This window comes from Microcebus murinus, chromosome 17 (assembly GCF_040939455.1).
Source record: "Microcebus murinus isolate Inina chromosome 17, M.murinus_Inina_mat1.0, whole genome shotgun sequence".
Lineage (NCBI taxonomy): Eukaryota > Metazoa > Chordata > Mammalia > Primates > Cheirogaleidae > Microcebus > Microcebus murinus.
Genome location: NC_134120.1, coordinates 16,447,409 through 16,470,557, shown reverse-complemented (window position 1 = coordinate 16,470,557; position 23,149 = coordinate 16,447,409). Strand labels below are relative to the sequence as shown.

General features: G+C 44.4%; 1 protein-coding gene across 1 annotated transcript in view; it reads right to left on the bottom strand.

Moving 5' to 3' along the window:
* ATP8B1 (ATPase phospholipid transporting 8B1) overlaps window positions 1-23,149 on the bottom strand; it is a 115,983-nt gene that overhangs the window by 34,539 nt on the left and 58,295 nt on the right. The window contains exons 2-12 of the mRNA XM_020282115.2: window positions 22,469-22,671; window positions 11,632-11,729; window positions 9,814-9,927; window positions 7,619-7,717; window positions 7,443-7,504; window positions 4,573-4,645; window positions 4,365-4,435; window positions 2,852-2,934; window positions 2,567-2,725; window positions 2,309-2,397; window positions 460-650 (exon numbers count right to left, since the gene is read on the bottom strand). Of these exons, the coding sequence (XP_020137704.2) occupies window positions 460-650; window positions 2,309-2,397; window positions 2,567-2,725; window positions 2,852-2,934; window positions 4,365-4,435; window positions 4,573-4,645; window positions 7,443-7,504; window positions 7,619-7,717; window positions 9,814-9,927; window positions 11,632-11,729; window positions 22,469-22,649 (1,220 nt within the window). The 5' untranslated portion in view covers window positions 22,650-22,671. The remainder of the gene's footprint in view (window positions 1-459; window positions 651-2,308; window positions 2,398-2,566; window positions 2,726-2,851; window positions 2,935-4,364; window positions 4,436-4,572; window positions 4,646-7,442; window positions 7,505-7,618; window positions 7,718-9,813; window positions 9,928-11,631; window positions 11,730-22,468; window positions 22,672-23,149) is intronic.

Here is a 23,149-nt window from a genome sequence, read left to right as displayed (position 1 = left end):
CCCACTGGGATGTGCTGGCCAGAAGCACAGTGAGGCTTCCACAGTGGGTGTGGCAGGTGGCGATAAGGAAGATGCAGATAAGAGGTTAGGAAGGTTCCTGAGAAGGAAACTCAGTTTTTCCCTGACATTCTAAATCTTCACCTTCTTTCAGGCTCCTTTTGAAGCCTGGGCTCTGGAACCCACTGAGAAGGACTCTTAGCAAGTGAACGGCGACAGACGTAGCACTGATCTTTGAACTTCTTTAGCCGTATCTCACGGAGGATGAGATAGCAGGTGCCTGGCACAGGGTAGACACTGAAATATTAATTTCCTTTTCTCCTCTATTACCCTCAATTCTAAAAGGAAAGTTATTTGCTAAACTTGTTCCTTATGACCTTTGAAACAATTATCACTAGAAACGAAGATGCTACGTGATCAAAAGATACTACATTCTTCGCTATAAGCAGAGGACCGCCTTACCTGACATACAGGGAGATGGGCACCATGGTGTTAAGGACGATGATGTAGCCCCAGAAGTTGAGGAAGCCACGGTATGAAGGCGTAGCATTTTCTCCGTCGTAGAGGTACCAAGAGTAATTGCCAACTTGTGCCTCCCAGTAAGCATGACCAATGGCAAGGCCAGCAGAAACCAGAATGAGAACAACGAAGATCTAGAAGACATAAAACATTCACGTGTATACTGGAGATGGACTTCCAATCCTGTGCATTTCGTAGGTGCTAATTAACCTTACCCAATCTTTCATACATCTATAATTTAGTGGTTTGTTAAAATAATACACTTAAAAGCAGTGTCGTAAGAATGCTTTGGAAGTCTACTTGATTGTTAACGATTAATATATCCTACGTCTTACATACAAGGTGAGGTTTTGTTTCCAAAATTATTTTTCAAAAAAGAAGGTGGTATCTTACATTGAAATCCTTAAAGACATGCATATTACAGGGCATTTTCTCAATTACTTTTACTGTGAACAATAACATACTGTCTGGAAGAGACACCTTAGCATGAAACAACTTCAAACAATGCTGAACTGAGATGCTTATAGAAAACATTTAGGCCGGGTGCGGTGGCCCACGCCTGTAATCCTGGCACTCTGGGAAGCCGAGGCAGGAGGATTGCTCAAGGTCAGGAGTTCAAAACCAGCCTGAGAAAGAGTGAGACCCCGTCTCTACTAAAAATAGAGACAAATTAATTGGACAACTAAAAATATATAGAAAAAATTAGCTGGGCATGGTGGTGCATGCCTGTTGTCCCAGCTACTTGGGAGGTTGAGGCGGAAGGACTGCTTGAGCCCGGGAATTTGAGGTTGCTGTGAGCTAGGCTGACACCACGGCACTCTAGCCTGAGAACAGAGTGAGACTCTGTCTCAAAAAAGAAAAAAGAAAAAAAAAAAAGAAACATTTGATGGAAATTATTTAAAAAAAAAAAATGGCAAGGAAATTTCACCCATATCTTCTGGGTCATTGTTCTTCGGAGTGTAATGTCACAAGTATCACATGACATTGTAAACAAGATCACTTAAGAAGCAATACAATATGTATTATGTTGTGGAAATTATGAGTATGTATTTATGGAATGAATAAAAGTCAACTATTCTATTAGTATTTGGGGATTTACATGTGGGAATAAAGTTTCCAAGGACAAATTTAAATTTCCAGACGCAAGTTCCAAAAGTGCTATATCTCAGACCAATTAGGCAGAGAGAGAGATGGTGGATCTTTGTGAGTGCTCTAATCATAACCATGATAATGACACTGACGATGAATGTGAAAAGTTCAAATAAGATTTTCATGAAATGTGAGAGCATAAGTTTATTATTTTTATATGATTTTAAATTTGTATACGTAATCCAAGAATAAGTATTATTGTATAAGTCTCTAAGAGTGTGCATTCAAATTGAACTAAATGCTAGAGAAAAAAATCTCACTGGGCAGCTGAAGGACTACTTAATATTTGGGGTCACAGTATGGGCAGAAAAGAGTTAACACAGCAGGCCTGAGACTGCTTCCTCAGAAGAGTCCTGCTTATAAGGTTGGCCCACTGTATCTAGGACTCCCTGGTTTTCCAACTGCTTACTCCAGTGAGCAAAGCACTCAGGGAACTCTACAACTCAAATTTCCCTTCCCAACTGAAATGCCATCTTAGAAGTATGGCATTTCTGAGAAAAGGTGAGGGGATCCCTTCTTCCTGCATTTGAAGCTTAGTGTGACCAAGCATATTTCTATTCCATCTAAAGAGGTAAGATTTTTTTGCATTAGAAAAACACACAACAAAATTAGAGCCAAAGACAACAAGATGGGGAATAAATACCGTGTAAACCATGTAGTTCATCAAGTAATCAATTTTAGTTCTTTTAAATCTAGTTTTCCCACTATTCTTCATTATTTTAGTGTCAGCACCTAAAATAGAAAATTCAATGTGATCAACAATTGGGAAGATCAATTCAACAGCATGTCAATAAAATTACCCTACCTTTGGTTTGGATGGAGAGAAGACAGAAAAGCAATTTCTCCTTTAAATCTTTAAAGCTCCTAAGTAGAACAATTTCCCAAGAAATTCCAAAATTACCTGCAAAAATGACCAATCCATGACAGAAATCGGTGTTCCTAATTACACAGCCACGTAGCAGAATTTTATCAGCATCCAAAGGGAAACTTTTCTTTCTCCAAAGTAGTGTTCCTGTAAACTTATCTAATCGGTTATTGGGTTCTTCACATTCAACAAAGCCTTTTAAAAGAAAAAAGGATAAGATTCACATAATTAATCACATGTGAAAGATTTTCTGGTTTTAATCAATAGGAACTGAATTGAGCATCTAAATTTAAAACAAAATAAGACAAGTTTGCTACAAACCATCGAATGTTGCCAATGTATCTTCTGTTTGGAGATACTGGTCTGTGATTTCAAGTGCCATTTTGAACTTTAAATTGGTTTCTCTAAAGGGAAGAGGAAAAAAAAAGAATTAAATGAACAAATTTTGGAGTTCAAAAGGGAATATAAAGATAGTCACACAAAGTAATATTTAGCATACCTGGAAGTAAAGGTTAAATAATTTGCTTTTTCTATTTTTCAAACACTGTGTTTACCTTAGAACTTCAGGTTTGGATGAGGTTATCCCTTGAATTAGAGAAAATTCCTGACCTTGGGACATGTCGGTCCCCTTCACTGTTTGCTGTTGTGAAGGACAGAGGTACCCACAAGCTTCCTTCTCATTAACTTAACCCCTTACCACCTGCGGGGACTACCACATTACTGTTTAAAAATGTAGCTTCTGATATTTAATCACATGAAGATGATTCTAATAAAACATACTTGTTACAGAAATTCTGTTTAGCCTCTGGCAACTTATTATTTTCCAGAGTCAATAACTGGATCACATATTTGTGAAAGAATCTTATTCCAGAAAGGAGGTGGTTAGCTTCACTCCCAATACTTGGCATGCCCCACCCACAGTGGAAGGTAAGGTACCTGCACGTGGGCACACAGGGGCAGGCTGGGGACATGTGCTATAGAGAGCAAGGACATCTTCTCTCAATGGACAACCTTTAACAGGTTTCACAAATAGCTACTCGGGAATTTCCAGTAGTAGGAAGTCGACCGTTGGTTCTCAACTTCACCATTCTCTTCTGACATGGCATGTTAGGATTTTTTCTCCTTTGTAAAGCTTTGGAATCTCTTACTCATGGCAAAAAATAGCCGTTTTGAAGTTAAGGTTCACTAGTCAACCAATAGGTTTACAGAGCAAAGACAGACCTAATTTTCATCTGCATGATCTTAGCTCTCCATAAAGTAGAGTTTGTATGTCGAGGGCACAGGGAGCAAGGAACACAGGGAGCAGGGTCTCATCTGCTCATCTGCACTCACTCACTGTGTGACCTTGGGCCTCAGTTTCCTCATGGGTCTCATGGGGTCATTGAGATGTAAAGTGCCTGTAACCTTGTAAGTCCTCAATGAACAAAGTGAAAACTGGTCAAAACTTTATTTTTTTTTTTAAAATGGGATAATAACCAAAACAAAAGGAGAATTCAAAATTGATTATTGGCAAAGACGTTAAAAAAATCTTTTTTCTGAAACAGGTAATAGTCATGCTGTTTGCACACCGCCCAGTAGCTCAGAAGGAACTCAGACCTGTACATGCCCATGTGATCCTCTGACCTTCCCTGAGAGGTGGGAAAGGCAGGTACCGAGACCTCTGGTTTACGTTACAGATGGGGGAAAGAAAGGTCCCGTTCACTGGGGACACTGCTGGACAGACAGCAGTGGCAGAGGCGAGGCCAGATGTCACGGTCCAGGTGCACAGATTTCAACGTAAGGAACGTGCTGTCGGAGGCCGGCTTGGGGACAGGCCGGGGGAAGGCACTCTTACCCGTCCAGTTCCGCCGTTTCCACGTAGCAGAGGCTGTTCGGTTCAGAGCTGGACAGCAGCAGAATGTCGGCCTGTTCAAAACAAAGCACGTCAGTAACACAGAGACGCCACCCCCTCCCGCCCCACCCCTGCCCAGGGAGAAACCGGGTGTGGGGTCCGGGGTAGGGGGTAGAGCGAGGCATGAGAGAAGCAGAGCTCGTTCACTTACTGGAATGAAATCATTCTTTTTAAGACGAATGACATCTCCAACTTGAATTTCTTTCCACTTGGCAATTTTAAACCTAAGGATTAAAAACAATGATAACTTATTTGTTTTTAAGGTATAGGCAAGAGAATTATTATTTTTTTTTCTGGATAGCAAAGATTCTGGAAAATGTAAATGTCACAGGGAGATCATCTGCCAAAAGTCCGCCCTTTTGATGATGTCAGCACATGATGTGGGCAGGGGAATCCTATCATCTTTGCAGGGAAGTGATGATGACGGTGACGAGTTTGATGTGTTCTTTCCATCAATTTAAGATAATTTAAACAAATTATCTTTTTGATGAGTATCTACCACTTTCATAACAAATGTAATAAGGAAATTAATAAAATGTAAAATAAAAAGATGACTGTGTTTGGTATTATATTCCCTAGGAAACAAATGCTCATTTAAATTTTTAACAAATCAATATTTTCAAAAGTTTTAAACCATAATACTCTGTTGTAAAGATTCGCACATATATAAAAGACCTCACAGACATGATGAACCTAGCATAACTAATTCATTTTTCTGGAGGCAGAAATCTAACTGCTATGTTTGTCTCCCATTCATTTATGGATTAAAAAATAAAACCTGGAGATTTAAAATACATCTTAAATATGTTTATCCCTCAGTTTCTCTAATTTTGCAAGAGTTTCGTACATAATTCTTAACCCCAGGATTTTTTTTTTTAACTTGGCTTACTTTTCAATAAATGATACTGAAGTTTTTGGGGTTTTTTTTTTACAGACATTTCAATATTTCTAATATTGTAAATCAGAAATTTACAAGAGTCTGAAATGACAAATGGACAAGTTAGTGCCTTGTGCTGGCTCTCTGGGAGCACTAGCGACAACTCCACTGGGCTCTTCCACCTGATGTTCCGGTCTCCCCTGAGGAGGCCCCTGTGCTGTGCCACACGCATGCACACGTTCTGGCAGGCTTGTCCCCACTGCAGGGGCTCCTGGGGCCACGGCCCTGTCCTATGCGCAGCCTTGACTCCCAAATCGGAGGCGGCTCAGAGCTACTCTTTCCCGGCAGAGTTGGCTACGTCATGGGCAAAACAGACTGTGGGCCGGCCGTGGATCTCACCACATTCCCAATATTGATTCTCAGTGACTTGCATTCAATAATAAAAATTAACGGAGGCCACTGTTTTGGACTACGCGTCTGTACTTGGCTCAAAAAGACCAGATTAAATGCCAAAATGGAGTTGCCCATGCTGAGGTTCCATGTTGTCAAACTGAAACTGAGTGACTGTCCATCTGAGAAATCAAATTTCCCAAACAGGATTAGTTTCAGTCATGATAATAACGTTCCCCCTGCTTTAATCCTTACCAAAAAAATAACCTGATGTTAACCTGTTATTTCTCTATTGTTCTGTTTTCCTGTTCCCACCTCATAAGGAAAGTAACTTTCAAATGACTAATATGCTTTTTGTTCCTGGTTTTTGCTTTCTTCAGCTCTTCTTTGTCTATAAAACCAAACTTCTCTGCTGGGCTCCCTGGAACACTTAATTCTGTTTCACGGAATGAAGTGTTACCCAATTCTAGAATCGTAAATAAAGCCAATTGAGATTTTTAAATTGTTGTAATTTTGTCTTTTGACACCTTTAGGTCAATTTTGGAAATCTACTTATTTGCAAGTGGAAAAGCTATCTAAACATATTCACGGCTTGGTGCAGCCTGTTATTTGCATTACACACAGGGATGGATGACTGTAAATCAGGTTTTACACAGGGACGGATGGCTATAAATCAGGTTATTTTCCTCAGTGTTGACACATAAAAAGTCTTTGAATTGGGCCTTAGTCATTATTTTTAGCACTTGAATTTGCAGTTCTGCCTTGAGGCTCTAAACAACTCATCACTGGTTGCTGTGTTGGTACTTCGGTCACAGTCGAATGTTAATTTCACAAACGTGTATTGAGTGCTTTCTGTGTGTTGGAGGCAGAACAGTACCCTCAAGAAATGTACAGTCCAGGTTAGAAGATTTTAATAAAATTCATATAATAAAAAAAATGAAAACAAAATGCTCTGAAAGTGTAGGGAAGCGAGATATCACCTTAACTGGACCATCTGGGGGAAGGTGTCAAGACATGAGTAAAGCCCTGAAAAGGAGAAGTTTGGGAGGCTGCAGGAGTTGTGTAAACACAAGATGTGCTGATAACACAAAGCTCCATCAGGAAACAGCTGGTAATCCGATTTGAACATAGCCTCAGGGCCATGAATGTGATGCAATTTTTTTTTCTTTAATGTTAGGGGTTAGGGTTAAGGTTAGGGTTAGGGATAAGGGTCAGGTAGGGTTAAGGGCAGGTATAGGGGTTGGGTTAGGGAGTATCAATCCTTTGTAAGTTAAGAGAAGCCTTTACAAGGCCGGGCGTGGTGGCTCACGCCTGTAATCCTAGCACTTTGGGAGGCCGAGGTGGGCGGATTGCTCAAGGTCAGGAGTTCAAAACCAGCCTGAGCGAGACCCCGTCTCTACCAAAAATAGAAATAAATTAATTGACCAACTAAAAATATATATACAAAAAATTAGCCGGGCATGGTGACGCATGCCTGTAGTCCCAGCTACTCGGGAGGCTGAGGCAGTAGGATCGCTGAGCCCCGGAGTTTGAGGTTGCTGTGAGCCAGGCTGACCCCACGGCACTCACTCTAGCCTGGGCAACAAAGTGAGACTCTGTCTCAAAAAAAAAAAAAAAAAAAAAGAGAAGCCTTTACAATTAAAAAGTTAATGTACTAATAGACATCTACATCCCAATAGTTCTAGACAAGTTTCTATACATCTTTATACATTTTATCCTTGTAGCTATGTTACAAATTAAAGGAAACAGAGTACCTGCCATCCTTAATGACTTCACACGTCCTATTGTTGACTTCCTTATCCATCTTATGGCGGGCCTTGAGAAGGGAGACGAGGAAATGCTGCTTTAATCATCTCAATATGGAAGGTATGAATGCCAAATTAAAATAAGCTCAACGCAGTGAGCAGAACATTGCACGAGAAACCCTTACCACGTCGTCCACCAGGTCTTTGATTGCAGTGATGCCCAGCACCAGCAGTAGGGGCACGAGTGTGGTGTACCATGCCAGGGTAGAGATTTGAGGAATTGCCTAAAAGGAATAAAAAGGCTTGTAAATGTGCCCACGAAAGGCGGATCGAGCTTATGGGTCACTGATTGTTAGTTCTAAGCTTGCGAATTCTAAGTCTCATCTCCGTCATCACACATCTCTACATCCTGTAGAGCATGCAGGAAAAGGTATTTAAGCATAATTAACTAAGGGTAGGGGCACAGGGAAAGAAGTCCTTTAACTTTTAGGGATGGCACATATAGGAGGCTCTATGCATCAGGTTGTTCAGCCAGCGGTTTCTGAGGATCCAGTGTTGGAAGCCAAGATGGCAGGAGGCAGTGGCTGCCGTTGACAGCTGGTGATTACATAGGGCATCTTTGGGGGCTCTCAAAGACAGTGCTTTCCTTATGGCCAGCATTATTGGCCCAGCCAAGAAAGGAGCTGGCCTTGCAGGAAGCCCCACTTCCTTCCATCAAGACAGCCCCCAAGTTTGAATGAAAGATGAGAAACAAGTTTTCTAAAGATCTTTTATAACTATCCTACTGATCCCTGAGCCATGTAATGTAGTGGTGACAATGATAGGCTTTGGAGTCAAACTCCTGGGTCCAAGTCTGGCCGAGCTCTAGCATCTAAGAGCTGTGGGACTTGGAGCAAGTTACTTTAGCTCACTAGGCCTCAGTTCTCTGCACGTTGGAGGCTACACCAGTACTTATCTCAGCCAGTGCAAGAATTTAATGAAGTAACAGTGCAAGTAAATGTCCATCTTAGGCTCTTACTACTACCCTCATTTGGATTGCTACACCGCAAGAGAAGATCATTGAGGTGTGGATGGAAGAGAGAAAAATCACTTCTTCTCATAACACAGTGAACATGCGAAACTCTCCTCTTCCCTGCTAGAGGGAAGGAAGGGAAACATAGCCTACTTGGCAACACAGCAACACCTTATAATTTGCAGTGTTTGCCTCTCCACACGTCTGTCTAAATGTCACCCTCGGTAACAGGAACATCCTTTCCTATCAGGTCAGTGGGCCTTATATTTTACTCAATCTGTTGGGTATCCATTTCTCCCCAGTGTCTTCCCCCCATGCATCTTCTAGCCCCACCCAGAGACAAATGCCACCATTTTCATAAAACCATACAGGCTGAATCCCAGCAGTTGGGACCATTCTCCAAATTCAATGCCTGATGTCAAGAATCTGATAAAGTCATGCGGATAGGCTATGCCCTGTGACCTGCACATCAGGTACCAAAGGTTGTCTCTGGGCACTCACTGGAGTGCGTATGGATCCCCCGATTGCAGCAACAGTTTCCACACAGATAACAATGTGCTTCCAGATAAGGGAACGCTTTGCCACAACGAAGAGAAAAAGCTTTAGGAAAAACTAGGCCTGTTCTAATGTAAAACCACATCACAAACAATAATTTATGGAGATTTATGACCAAAATATTAGTAAGAATCATAAAATTCCTGGGGAAATTAGGCATCTAAATATAAAAATAAAGGACAAGCACACAAAAAAATAGGTTTCATTTTAAGGTACAAACAGTTTTACAAAGCGAGGGTTTTAATTTTATTCACTTTTGGGGGATACCAGTTTTAACGCTCACATCAGTGTGACATCAATTTTTTTTTTTTTTTTTTTGAGACAAAGTCTCATTCTGTTGCCCGGGCTAGAGTCCCGTGCCATCAGTCTAGCTCACACCAATCTCAAACTCCTGGGCTCAAGAGATCCTTCTGCCTCAGCCTCCCGAGTAGCTGGGACTACAGGCATGCACCACCATCCCCGGCTAATTTTTTCTATATATTTTTAGTTGGCCAATTAATTTCTTTCTATTGTTAGTAGAGACGGGGGTCTTGCTCTTGCTCAGGCTGGTTTCGAACTCCTGACCTTAAGTGATCCACCTGCCTCAGCCTCAAATTTTTTAAAATACAGAATTAGAATAATATGTCCATTGGCTCCCTTTCCTTTTTCATTCAATAGATTGAGCCAGTTCTGTGTGCAAAGTCCCATTCCCTTATGTATAGAACCCTGATGTGAATATTTCCACGACTATTCACAATGATGTGTGCGCCCAAGACTTAAATGTGACTGAGTCACCATAATTCAAAGTAGATTTAAGATATCAAAGGGCATTACCTGCAAGATAAGAAGGACCAGGAAATACATATTGGCTGCTCTCTTAAACTGCTCAAACAAATTCAGCGGTAGAAAGGTAAAGGCGTTGTACTTGTATGTTTTAATTGCATTATTCTGTTGGGAAAAATAAGAAAGTCATTCTAAAGGATGTCACATTTATCACAGTGTATATACATCTGCAAAAAATAAAAATCACTAAGTCCCACAGCCTACAGTGACATAGGAATGTAATTTGCCAGTCAGAACTATGTTGAGGTTTCTGTTTAAGCTTCTAGCCAAGCTTCAAAATGACTACTTGGAGTCTTATGTCAAAACAGTAACAAGATACAGACATCAGACCATGACCAGATGAATTCTGCTGTCAGAATTCCTTGATCCATTACATCCTCTTAAAAACAGGCAGACATCAACATGGGCAAAGCAGGAAGAGGAACACATTTATTTAAGGGGGGACTGAGGCCACTGCAAGAGAAAAAGACACTATTGTGGGTTGAACTGCATGCCCTAAAAGGTGCGTTCAGGTCCTAACCCACCTGTGAATGTGATCTTATTTGGAAACAGAAAAAAGCCTTTGCAGATATAATCAAGATGAAGTCACACATGATTAAGGCAGCCCTGATCCAATGACTGGTGTCCTTATGAGAGGAGGAAGGGAGTAGGCAGAGATTGGAGTGATGTGTCTACAAGCCAAGGCATGCCAAGGATTGCCAGCAATCGCCAGAAGCTAGGAAAGGCAGGGAACAAACTCTCCCTCAGAGCCTCCAGAAAGAACCCACCCTGCCGATTCCTTGACTTCAAACTTCTGGCCCCCTGAACTATGAGAATAAATTTCTGTTGTCTTAAGCCACCCAGTTGTGGCTTATAGATTTCGTTACGGCAGCCCTAGAAAACTAATACAGACATTTTACAGCATTGAAGCCCTCACTTAACAGGTGTTCTTTATCATATTTCAAAGGTAATAGGCATTTTTTTTTTTAGGTGAAAATGTCTTTAAAGTCTCTAAAGCCATTCTGGGCAAAGGAGAGGAAAATAATGTATTAAGATTACTCTCACACTCATTACTTTCAAACATAAGGCTTCTGTGACATCGTTGGATATTCTTGCACAAAACACTTTCAACAGATTTGCACATACACAGGGAAAATTTCAATTTACATAATTCTGTTTTGTTTCAGGTTACTCCTACCTACCCTAAGTGTAAATGTCAACAAAAGCCACATTCGGACTGTGTTTCCCCGAAAATAAGATAGGGTCTTATATTTATTTTTCCTCAAGAAGACACTCTAGGGCTTATTTTCAGAGGATGTGTTATTTTTTTTTAAGTATAGTACAACGATCTACATTTATTCAAATATAGTTAAGTCATCTTCTTCTGGAACATCATCGTAACTCTCCAAACCCCAAATTCCATCCTGAACTTCTTGCTCCTCTACTTCCTTTAGAACCATTGGCCCCAATCTCTCATGCCGAGCAATAAGAGCTCTCATGGGGCAGATGAGAAGGGCTGCTCATCTTCTTTACCGCCCCACAACGAAATGCATGGGTTGTGCAAATACACTGCGTAGCCATGCCCATCGCTAGGTCTTATTTTGGGGTTAGGGTTTATATTGTGCAAATGCTTAGAAACCCTGCTAGGGCTTATTTTATGGGTAGGTCTTATTTTCGGGGAAACACGGTATAGAAATAGCAATGATTGTCAATAGCCTCAGGGTAGTGGTTTCCTGAAAGGCAGCTGAAACATGAAGCTAGTTAGCATGCCTGCTACTGGAAAAAACTGGGTTTTCATAAAAATAATTTAGGAAGTTAAAATGAACTTACCGCGTATTTACTCTCCTTAATGCAAAAGAACTTTGTGTTCATAAACTGAGGTTGTTCATGGTACTTCCGATTATTTGCTTTGACTTGCCATGTACAATCTTTAAGAAAGAAAGGAAAAAATTTGATAAGTAGAAAATTAGCATGTTGTTATGAGCTGAATTGTGTCTTCCCCAGATAATATGTTGAAGTCCTGTCCCCACCCCTTACCCTCAGAATGTGACCTTATTTGAAACAGGGTCACTGTAGATATAATCAAATTAAAGTGAGGTCATTAGAGTGGGCCCTAATCCAATATGACTGTTGTCCTTATAAAAAGGGGAAATTTGGACCCTGAGATAGAGGGAAGGAAATGTGGAAAGACACAGTGGGGAAAATGGCCATCTACAAACCAAGAAGAGAGACCTAGAACAGGTCCTTCCCTCATAGCTGTGAGAAGGAATCAACATCTCCATGCCTTGATGAAGGCATAAGTGTGCCACTGCTATGAATCCTCAAGGCAAGGATGCTATATTGTAGACAGAAGTGTGATTGAAAAAAAAAAGAGAGACCAGGTGTGGTGGCTCACGCCTGTAATCCTAGCTCTCTGGGAGGCCAAGGCAGGTGGATTGCTCAAGGTCAGGAGTTTGAAACCAGCCTGAGCAAGAGCAGACCCCATCTCTACTATAAATAGAAAGAAATTAATTGGCCAACTAATATATATAGAAAAAATTAGCCGGGCATGGTGGCGCATGCCTGTAGTCCCAGCTACTTGGGAGGCTGAGGCAGGAGGATTGCTTCAGCTCAGGAGTTTGAGGTTGCTGTGAGCTAGGCTGACGCCAAGGCACTCACTCTAGCCTGGGCAACAAAGTGAGACTATCTCAAAAGAACAAAAAGAAAAAGCATGCTATAGACTAACTTGAAAACTTGAGGACGATCCCCTTTGGCATTAGGTCCTCCATGGTCATGCGCACTGGATGAACTCCCTCCCCCGTGATACACAGACTGGTGAACCAGGGTTTGATAAATCCCTCCCCACCAAACTGGCAGAGGAGAGAAATTAACAACTGGTGTGGCACAACTATATTTAGAGACGGGAATATATTAAAGTTTATAAGAATTATTCAAATATCAATCTTATTACTACAGTGTAGTAATAATATAACAAAGATATTATACTCTTGAAAATATTATATTTTATTTTCTAAAATGACTCGCTGTCTAGACTCCTACTCCATAGGAAATATGGATAATATTGTAAGAGGAGCAAGTGTAGACTGCTAAAGAATGCAAATATTAACTTATTTTTTAAAAACCACAATACCATTATTGGGCATTTTTCTCACATCATTGGCTGCCATTTGTCAGGTAATCACAATAGTTGTGCTATTACAAATAAAAATGTCCCTAGCATCTTCCTAGCTCAAGTGCAATTTTATTAAAAGGGAAAATGAAAATGGAGTTATGAAACCACTCATAAGCACCGTAATAACGTATGCAATCAGAACATTTCATTCCCCTCAAAACGGAAATCTAAGTGAAGTAGGTAAAATGACATTTTACAGGGTAATCTTGATCCGTTCTACTTTATGGTAATTTACACCAGTGTGTTTTTAACGGTTTATTTTAGCTCAGAGATGACCTATGGCACATCCCAGCCACCAGCGTTCTAGAACATCATTGAGAACCACTGTTCTAGATTTTAAGGAAGGCTGAGAAGAAAACCAGACAAGATTCCTCGAGAGGAGAGAAAAGGTCAATAAGGGATAAAAATCAATCCTGGAAAAATACCTGGGAGGAAAGAGTAAGCCGCCGTTACTGAGCGGGACAGAATGAGCTTTCCCACCCTCCCTCCAGTCACACTCGCGCTCTGCAAACTGCTTCATAACAAAGCCTTTGGCCGGCAGGGGCTCTGTCTGGCCCCAGCTCGCTTGGATTTGGGTGACTCAGGGACGGTGGGATCGGACCTCAAGGAGCAGCAGCGAGGGGTTACCAGAAATGACTTCTGTCTCTTAGCTGTACAGTTTTGGTAGGGTCGTGGCGAGTCTAGAGAAAGTAACAGGTCTTCACGTGCGACTGAACCACAGGACGCTTCTACGTAACCTCAGACGTCTGACCGCAGTGGAGTGACCAGTAACCCTATTTCCAGTTAAGGATCATTGTTTGGCCTAATTTGGAGAAATCTGGGGCAAACAAATTGATATCTTTCCCTGATTTCTTCCCCGAGTTTTGAGCTAATTGCTAGAGTAGGATTTTCGTCAGAGCTCATAAAAATGCGGAACAGTATTCTGTGGTCAAATACATCTGCAGAAGACAGCCATCCTGCATTGCTCTCTGGACATTCAATAGACTTGTTGGTACATTAAAGGCTCTGAGAAGTCCTGTTGCAAAGAAACTTATTTAATGCAGCCTTTTCAAAATTAATGTGACCACAGGCACTTAAAAAAAAAAAAAGTCACGGAACACCTGTTAACATGAGTTGAGAAATGCTACGTTATAGCACATGCCTTTAGGAAGGACAACAAAACAGCACTTGGAGGAATTGGCCTTTTTGACCAAACATGTAAGTGTGCACTTAGAAAAGAGAACTTTACTGGACATTCGGACCACAGGGCTAATTTTCAGAGAAAGTAGGCATCTTGTCCCATTTTCTAGAATGGAAATACTGACAAAAAAAGAAATAAATTTACCTGCCCCAAAATGCACCTTCACCATGTGGCCCTTTAGCTAAACGCTAGACAGCTAACAAGGATTGTGTGCCAACAAAACCATTGATGTTTGTGATCAGAGATGTGTTTAACAGCCACCACATGTGGCTCAAATCACCCCCCCCCAGTCTGATAAACGTTTGTGTCATTGATACATCTAAACACTGCTACGTGTTGTCCAGGGTGTTCCCACGGTCGCTAAGTCCTTTGATCACAGCCACCTGGACGGGGACCTGGGCTCACACTTGCCCTCATCTTCTCGGTGCTGGCTCTGGACTCTCGCTCACAGATCCACCACCAGCAAAAATGCTGCACTGGTCGGTACAAACCACAGCAAACCAGGAGAGTAAAAAGATCAAAAGTTTAACACTAAAAAGGAACGAACCCAAACAACCAAGGAGAGAAATGGGAAAAGGACACAAATAGACAGTTCATACAAAGTGAAATTCAAATGGCTCCTAAACATGTGAAAAGACACTCAGGGTCATAAAAGAGAAATGCAGTTCTTCATGGAGGCAGCAACTTTTATCCCCAAATGGCAAAAGATCAGCAAAGAGTAAAGAATTTGATGACACTCTGGATTGAAGAGAGAGTGAAGAAACAGGTGCCCTGAGGTAGACTTTGGGGGAGAAATTTGGCCATGTCTCAAAATTTAATATACGTGTGCACTGACTGAGCAAGCCCACTTCTAGGAATTAGCCCGTGTATGTACTGCAGGGCTATTTGGTGTAGCTCTGTTTACCAGAAAGATTAGAAACAACCTAAATGCCTACCAGAAACAGCTGGTTAAACATCCACATCAGTAAAAAAAGAATGAGGCAGCTTAAAATACATGATAGGAAAATGCTCCAAATTATACTGTTAGGTGACAAAAGCAGATGAGTGTCAACCATCCTGTGCTTTCAGCTATGTGATGCACAAAATTAATGCACATCATGAACGCACACATGCACATGTGTATCCCTGGGTATGTAAGTGGTGCTGGCTGGTGGCACCCACTTTGAGCAGCAGGCAGGTTAGGGGGAAGAGGGCCTATTCCGAGGCAGAGGCTGAACCTGGCTGAATTCATTTTTCCAAGACAGGTTCTTGTTCTGTCGCCCAGGCTGGAGTGTAGCAGTGTGATTATAGCTCACTGCAGCCTCAAACTCCTGGGCTCAAGTGATCCTCCTGCCTCAGCCTCCTGAGTAGCTGGAACTACAGGCACGCGCCACCATGCCCCGATAATCTTTCTTACTGAAGAGACAGGATCCCACTATGTTGCCCAGGCTGGTCTTGGACTCCCGTCCAAGTGATCCTCCCGTCCGGGCCTCCCAGAGAGCTAGGGATTACAGGCGTGAGCCACTGTGCCCAGCCTGAATTGATTTTAAAACATGGATTCTTCCTTTGCTTCACCTCAGACCTACTCTGTATCTGCAGGGGCTGGGCCCAGGCACCCAGATAATTTTAAAAGCTCCACACATGGCTTTGATGCACAGGCAGGGTTGAGAACCCCCAGCTGGTGTGAGGGTGCATGTCTTCCTACGGTGACTTCTATCATTAAGAATCTACTTCAGAGACGTGGGCTCCAAACTGGCAGAATGAAAAAAACAGCAGCCGAGTTAAACCTCCACGAGCAAGAGCTTCTCACCCAAGGTTTGGCCATAAATGATATTACTCAAAAGCAAGTTTCAGAAAATGAGATGTCACAGCCTCATCTCCCGGCCACCATCACTGATCACTCAGTGCAGGAACACGGCGCCTTACTTTATTAGGCTACCAGTTCTCTGGAATCCTTGAGACTGAAGTGGTGGCAGTTTACAGCAGACCAGAAAAAGGAAGTAGCCAGAGTGGAACTTCCACACGTGGTAGGTGTCAAAAGTTGAAAATGCATCTGGTGCATGCCTGCTGCGTGCCCTGCGTGGGACAGACACGGCCCCACTTCACGTGAGGCCCACAGTCCAGCTGGGGGAGAGCTTGGTCAGTCACACGGTCATTCCAGGACGTGACCATAAATGCCGTCGGGAGGACGATGGGAAGTTCAAGGGCTTGAGACCACACAACGAGGGGGTCTGGTCTAGCCTGGGGGTAGGGGCCATAAAGGCTCCTTTAAGGTGACACCTAAGTTGAGAACTGAAGGGTAAGAAGGAGCCCCGGGGCTGGGCTGCTCCAAGCAGAGGGGACACAGGTGTCGTGTTGTAGGGGTGGGACAGGCTTGGGTGACCTAGACACTGAGGGCAGGACATGGTGGCTGCAAAACAGTGAACAAAGCTGCAAGTGGGTGTCCCAGTGGGAGAAGGCGGCAGGGCCCAATCACACTGGCCTGAGGGCTTGGGAAGGAGCTAGATAAACTCCAATTCCAAGGGCAATGAAAGCTTTTTCCATGATGAAGACTGGATCGAAAGATGCCACCACGGCCCTGGTGTCTGCTGTGGAGCAGGCTACTGCACACCCCACCGTGTCGTTATTTTCAGCCTACAATGTTCCTCGAGGCCTTTGGGATGGTGCCCACGCTCGTTAGCATTGGCCTAGCCCTCTAGGGGCTCTGCTCCTGGCAGCCCTCCTCATGTCTAGCACTCTCAGCTGCCTCGGCCTGAACATGCTGGGGGCGGCGCACCTCTTGCACTTACCCAGGCCTCCGCTCAGGTGACCTCTAGGAAGCCTGCCTTAACCAGGGAAGGCCCCCGGCGAGCTCAGCTGGCCCCTTGTCCACACCTGTGCTAAAGCACTCCCATGCATTCACGCACAAGTACCTGCTGAGCCTCTCCAACCTCCCAGGCACAAAACCAGTGCCCCGAAACCAACTCAAAGTAAAACATATTGGACCCCAGGTTCTCACAGCACTTGCAGATTAGCTGAAGATGGGAGATCTACAACCAGTCATTCTATTTAAATTGCACCAGGATAGCTGCTGAAAAGACTAGGACTCATGCTAATCCTCTCTCTTCTGATATCCTCATTCCCACGACTCGGCCTTGGCACGCCACCTTCCCTTCTGCCACAGAGCCTCTGCGTGGGGTCCCCCCAACATCGTAGCTCAGGCACGCTTCTTTCTGAGGAAGCCTTTCCCCACCCCTGCCCAGCGCAGACTCCTTTGTCAGTCAGTCCATTAGAAGACCCAGTCCCAGTCACTGCATGCGTGAGGCTTTCTGGTTTTACTGCAAGCTTTAGCTGTTGATTGTGTGGGCATGGGTGGACTCTCCCATAAAATCAGGTGTCTGCCTTTTCTATTTGAAAAGACGTATGCCCAGACCTGATGCAGGTGTGCTAAACCATCTGTGAGCCAGTCTGAGGTTTTCTCTGAGAGCCATTGTGGCACTGGAAGGCATTGTGGCACTGGAAGGGCGGGGCAAGCACGAGTGTGTACAGGTCTGCAAAGAAAGAATGCTGGAGAAAGCTGCATGAAAGGGAGAACCCTATAAGATGGCACAGGCAGGGTGACACCAAATCACCAAAAACGTTCTCAGTACGTGGGCAAACTGATTGCTGGGAAAACTTATTAATCCACCCACCCACTCATCCATTGTACTTGGATTTGGGGAGAAAAGGATCTGTTAAAAAGAATGACTCTCCAAGCTTTAGCCTAAGGGGGCCAGGAGAACCCAAATACCCCAAGGGGCAGAAGAGGGACCAGGAAGAAGATCTGATGACAGACAGATGGCAGAGGAGGTGACAGATGAGCAGGGGAGACACCTTGGTTTGATGTGAAAGATATTAAGGGAAAAACTGGGAGCGGGAGAACATCGGATGGGTGCAGGGCAGGAGAGAGGCCAGAGGGAAGGACGCACAAGAGGAGAAAACATGTCAGAGGAAGCAAGAGGTCGGGAGAGGGTCGTTGGTAAAAAGCTCACTGGACTTGGCACCTGGGTTCTGGGTGACCTGTAGGCAAGTGTCACCTGCATGGTGGCGGGACAGCCCACAGAGGGAAGAGCCCAGGGGAAAGGGAGGATGTGATGGTATAAAATGGGTTTCCAGATTGGCCATGAGAACGGGGGGGCAGGAAAGCAGCCGAGGCAGCAAGCAGGATTCAGGCAGGAAGCTGCTGCAGGAAGGGAAGCCGTGCATGCACCTGTAGGCCAGCCAGAGCCGGGAGGGGACAGAGGTAATAGACCAAGTTGCAAGGAGGCAAGAGGCAGCACTCACATTCCACTCCCAGGCTCAGGGGAGCAAGCCAGTCTGCACCAGCCCAGAAACTCTCTCCAGGGCGCTCACTTCTTCCCAACCACCTCATCTCTGAGCTGGCTCCCGACTGGCGACTGGCGACTGGAGCAGAATCGCCCAAGGAGTTGGTCTGGGAGCCCCAGGCTCGTGGATGGGAAGCTGATCCAACAGCATTCCGGAGTCAGGGACTTCAGGAACCTCTGGCTGAACAAAGTTCAACTGGTTTCTTTAAAGCCCAAACTTCTTGGATGCTTTTATGCTAGGGGAAGACACTTAGGTTCTAGAGAGGGATGAAGGATTCTTGGCGAAAGTATTTAATGGTATTTCTCAGAACACATTCTGGGAAATACTGTTCTGCCATGTTCATCAGGAAGCAAAAGTGCTCACCCCCTAGCACCCAAAACATCCCCAACTCGTCTGTGCCAATCCCCGCTCAAACTGAACGAAGGGTCAAGTCACTCGAGTGAAATCTGTGGGCTTATCCCTTCCTCCACGGCACATTCTAACAGCGTGTTTGTGCTTGTTCTCACAGCGCACAACAAAGGCCCTTCAGCTGAAAAGTACTTTCAATGGGTCTCTCAAAACACTTGTTTAACAGGAAAGCTCAGTTGGGCGAGGGCATTTTCTTCCTTCAGAAAAAAAATAAAACCAACTTTCTATGCTACGATGATATCACTCAAGGAGTGACTGCAGTTCACGCACTCTCAGGCCCTGCCCTGCTGGATTGGGGGGGGGGGAGGGGAGGTGCCAGCCTCCAGTGTCACTCAATGGTGCTTCACTGGGTGACTCACGCTCTGATGTCTTAAAAAACTGACTCTTTGAAGTAAATTATCTGGGATGTAAAATGTCAAGATAGACAGATAATGATATAAAAAAAAAAAAAAGAAAGAAAAGTAAGAGTGACAGCAACCTTAATTGGGAAATTGCCTAAATGAGAACATGGAAAAATAGAGAGAAGAGGAGGGAGGGGCAGAGAGAAAGAATGGGAGGGAGAAGGGGCGTTTTGCAGGGCAGACATGAACTGGGAGGAAAGGGGCCTACCATTTACTGAATGCCCTCTGTGTGCTTGGGAAGGGAAGAGAGAAGTGTCAGAATAAGAATTTTTTGTAAAAAACTCATAGGCAAAGTCATTTGACATGGGGTTTTGGGAGAAGTGAGAACCAAGCAAATCCCCTAAGAACAGAAACCATCCTTGGAAAGGATTATGAAGAGCCACGATCCAGTCTGAGCTCCCTCACTGCCTGTATGATGAGGGTAGAAATCTACGAGAAATATAATCAGCAAATATGACCGCCAGAATGTGCAGGCAGAGCTGGAAAAAAACAGAGGTGAGAGTTTCCGCCCACTACGTGCCTCCCTGGCATTTCTGCAAGCACCCGAGCCCGGTCCCTCTGCCGTGTCCCGGTCCACGCATCTGGTCGCCTGGCACCAAGTGCCAACAGCAGAGTTCACCCTCACCCCCACGGAGCCAACTCTCCCGCCAACCCATCAGATATCGGCACAGGGCAGAGATTCCAAGATTGTGATAGGAGGCTCAGCAGCGCCACGGGGAAGGAATGAGGAAGAAACATGTTTTATTCACGGTTTGGGCAACCAGGTAGAACCCCCCTGCTAACTTGCCGGGCTGCTTCAGCCTCGGCCCCAGCCCACCAAGATCCTGTCTGGACCTGTTAACGACAGAGGCCACCTCTCCCTGTTCACTTTGGTGGACATTCCATTTTCATTTCACCCAAGTATCATAATTTTAGCACCTTCTGCGTCAGGGCAGCAAGCACTTCAGCTCAATACGCAACAGCTTAAAATGACAAGCAGAAACCCACGCTAAGGTCTAGCATGTCCAAACGTTTGACATGGAAAGGTGGGGACGACAAACGAGGTACATGGGGTCCATGGCCTCCCCACGTCTGGATGAGACGGGGCCCCGTGGACACACGCGGTGGCCATGCCGAGAGTCTGCCTACCCCAGAACGGGCTGAATCACTGCAGAAATGGGATTCCCGTGGCGTGTCCCTTTCTAGGTGAAAGCTGCTGGAGAAAAACAGCTTAACTAGGCGGCGGAACCCAGGAGGAGAACCGAGAGGACAGGCCTTGGCATGGGGCCAAACTGAGCCTTCCAGGAAACCCGAGAGGGCAGAACGGCAGCGACAGATCCCAGGGAAAGCAGATGAAACCTGAGGTTACTCCGAGGGAGGCCACGAGCAAGGCAGGCGTGTCTGGGGAGCTGGAACCAAAACACCACCACTGCGACTTCTGGGAATGGGAAACGAAAGCTACTTGGCTGGCATTCAAGGGACCATGGGAGGAAAAATATATTCCATCTGATATCTAGAGCAAATCTGGGGTCCGAAGAGAAAAGTCTCAGCTTCCTTGTGGCCACAAGAGAAGCCCACGTTTGCCAGGGTGGGAGAACCAGTAGGAAATGAAACAGAAAAGCCACAGGGGAAAAAGCATAATGGTAAAAGTAAGCCACGTTCTGCTGCCCCGAGGGACGGACTGTCTACGGCCACTTTCATTCAACACGGGCAGAGCAGAGTGGCTTCGACAGAGACCGTGTGGCCCACAAAGCCTAAGACGTTTGCTCTCTGGCAGAAGAAGTTTGCCAAGCCCTGGTCTAGACCCTGCCCCTGAAGCTGGCCTGATTCTGGGCAGATGGCACAGGTTGCTACATGACAAATCCCTCGTGGCAAGCCATAAAACTCCTGCTAGAGAGCCCACACCATTCTGTATTCACAAATGACCCAACAAAAGGCAGGGCACCTCAAAGTCCCTTCTTACGTAGCAGGGGCACAAGAAGAGACAAGCTGAAAATACTAACAGGCTCGAAGCGGCGTGCCCGTCCCTAAACATGCAGAGTCCTTTGGGGACTGTATCTTACTCCCCAAAGGGCCCACACGTCTAGGACATCTTTGAGAAGCTGCTGTCGCTAAGTGGCACCCCATGCTCTGGTGGTCCAAGAAAGAGGAGACAAAGAAAAGTGGCATGGATTGGTTGATTTGTTAAAGTACATTTCTTTGAACACAACTTAGGGATTATCCCGTTATATTACTCTTGTTAATCCATTTGAGGGCATGTGGGCACGCACACATACGCACACACAGGTATCATTTCCTTAACAATGGGCTCCAAATTAGTTAATAATGTATTAACGGGTGGTTATTACATAACATGCCAACAATTGAACAATACAAATAATTTACACCCAAAGACTGATATGTATATACTTTTTAAATTCCTGGGTTTAGTAACATGCAAATCCTTGCACATACAACTCGGCTTTAAAAATATACACACTAGGCCGGGCGCTGTGGCTCACGCCTGTAATCCTAGCTCTTGGGAGGCCGAGGCGGGTGGATTGCTCAAGGTCAGGAGTTCAAAACCAGCCTGAGCAAGAGCGAGACCCCGTCTCTACTATAAATAGAAAGAAATTAATTGGCCAACTGATATATATATAAAAAAAAATTAGCCGGGCATGGTGGCACATGCCTGTAGTCCCAGCTACTCGGGAGGCTGAGGCAGAAGGATCACTCGAGCCCAGGAGTTTGAGGTTGCTGTGAGCTAGGCTGACGCCATGGCACTCACTCTAGCCTGGGCAACAAGCGAGACTCTGTCTCAAAAAAAAAAAAAAAAAAATACACACTAAGAACTGGGCTTCAGGCCTCCCTAGATTCTTTAGCCAACCTAATAACAGATAACCAATTAGCCTTAGATTATTTGCTGGCTGAACAAGGTGGTGTTTGTGCAATAATCAATAAAACTTACTATGAAAACATATATGCCCACACAACCAAGACCTTCTATTCTCTCTGCAGAACTTGTCAGATATGGTCTCCCAGCCCTGCCAGACTGAGGACGATGGGCCCAAGAGATGGGCGCTCTCAGTTGCAGCCTAGGAGGAGAGAAAGATGCAACCCTCCCAGACGGCGTGAAACAGATCGGTCATTTTTGGCACACGTGGCCGTGACCGAAGTGCGGATTTACAAGCACGGTGACCGGTGGCCAGGCTCTCACGTGGTTACCTTTTCGGAATGGCTCCCGGTTGTCCTCCACTTCCCTGTTGGCTCGAATCTGCTCTGGTTCAACAGTAGACTCTTGGTCTTCAAGCTCATCTTCTGTTTCATCATCGCTGTAGGGAACCACTTCGTCATTGGGCTGGGAATCCTCCTCGAATGTCGTCTCCGAGTCTCTTTCTGTATTCATTCTGCTGGTGAATTGGAACTACCTGGTTGAAAAGAAAGAGAAGCCAGGGTGAATTACGGCTCTTGCCCGGTCTTTGGTTGAATCTGCCTGTATCCTCTTACCACTGTAAGAGGTATAACACTTTTTAACAGAACATTATCTTACTAACCAATAAATATTTCTGAATAATGACCCAAAAGTTCAACCTAACTCACAGGCAAGAACAAGACCATTCAGTATTGATTAAATGCCTAGGAAAGAACTAAGAAAAAAAATATGTTGCTGCAAACCCCTTTTGTTTTTTAAGATGGGTATAATATACTTGAAAGCTGTATTTCCAATTGGAAGTCTTTACCCAGTGAAATAAATTGGGTCACAACCAACGTTAAAATAAATTGAAACAGACTACATGTCAGATGACAGCACACACAGTAAGAGCAAGTATTGTTTGGTAAAACAGTTTTTACAAAACTGACACATTTGCACATTTATTTGCACTGTGGGTGTTAATGGAATTGAAT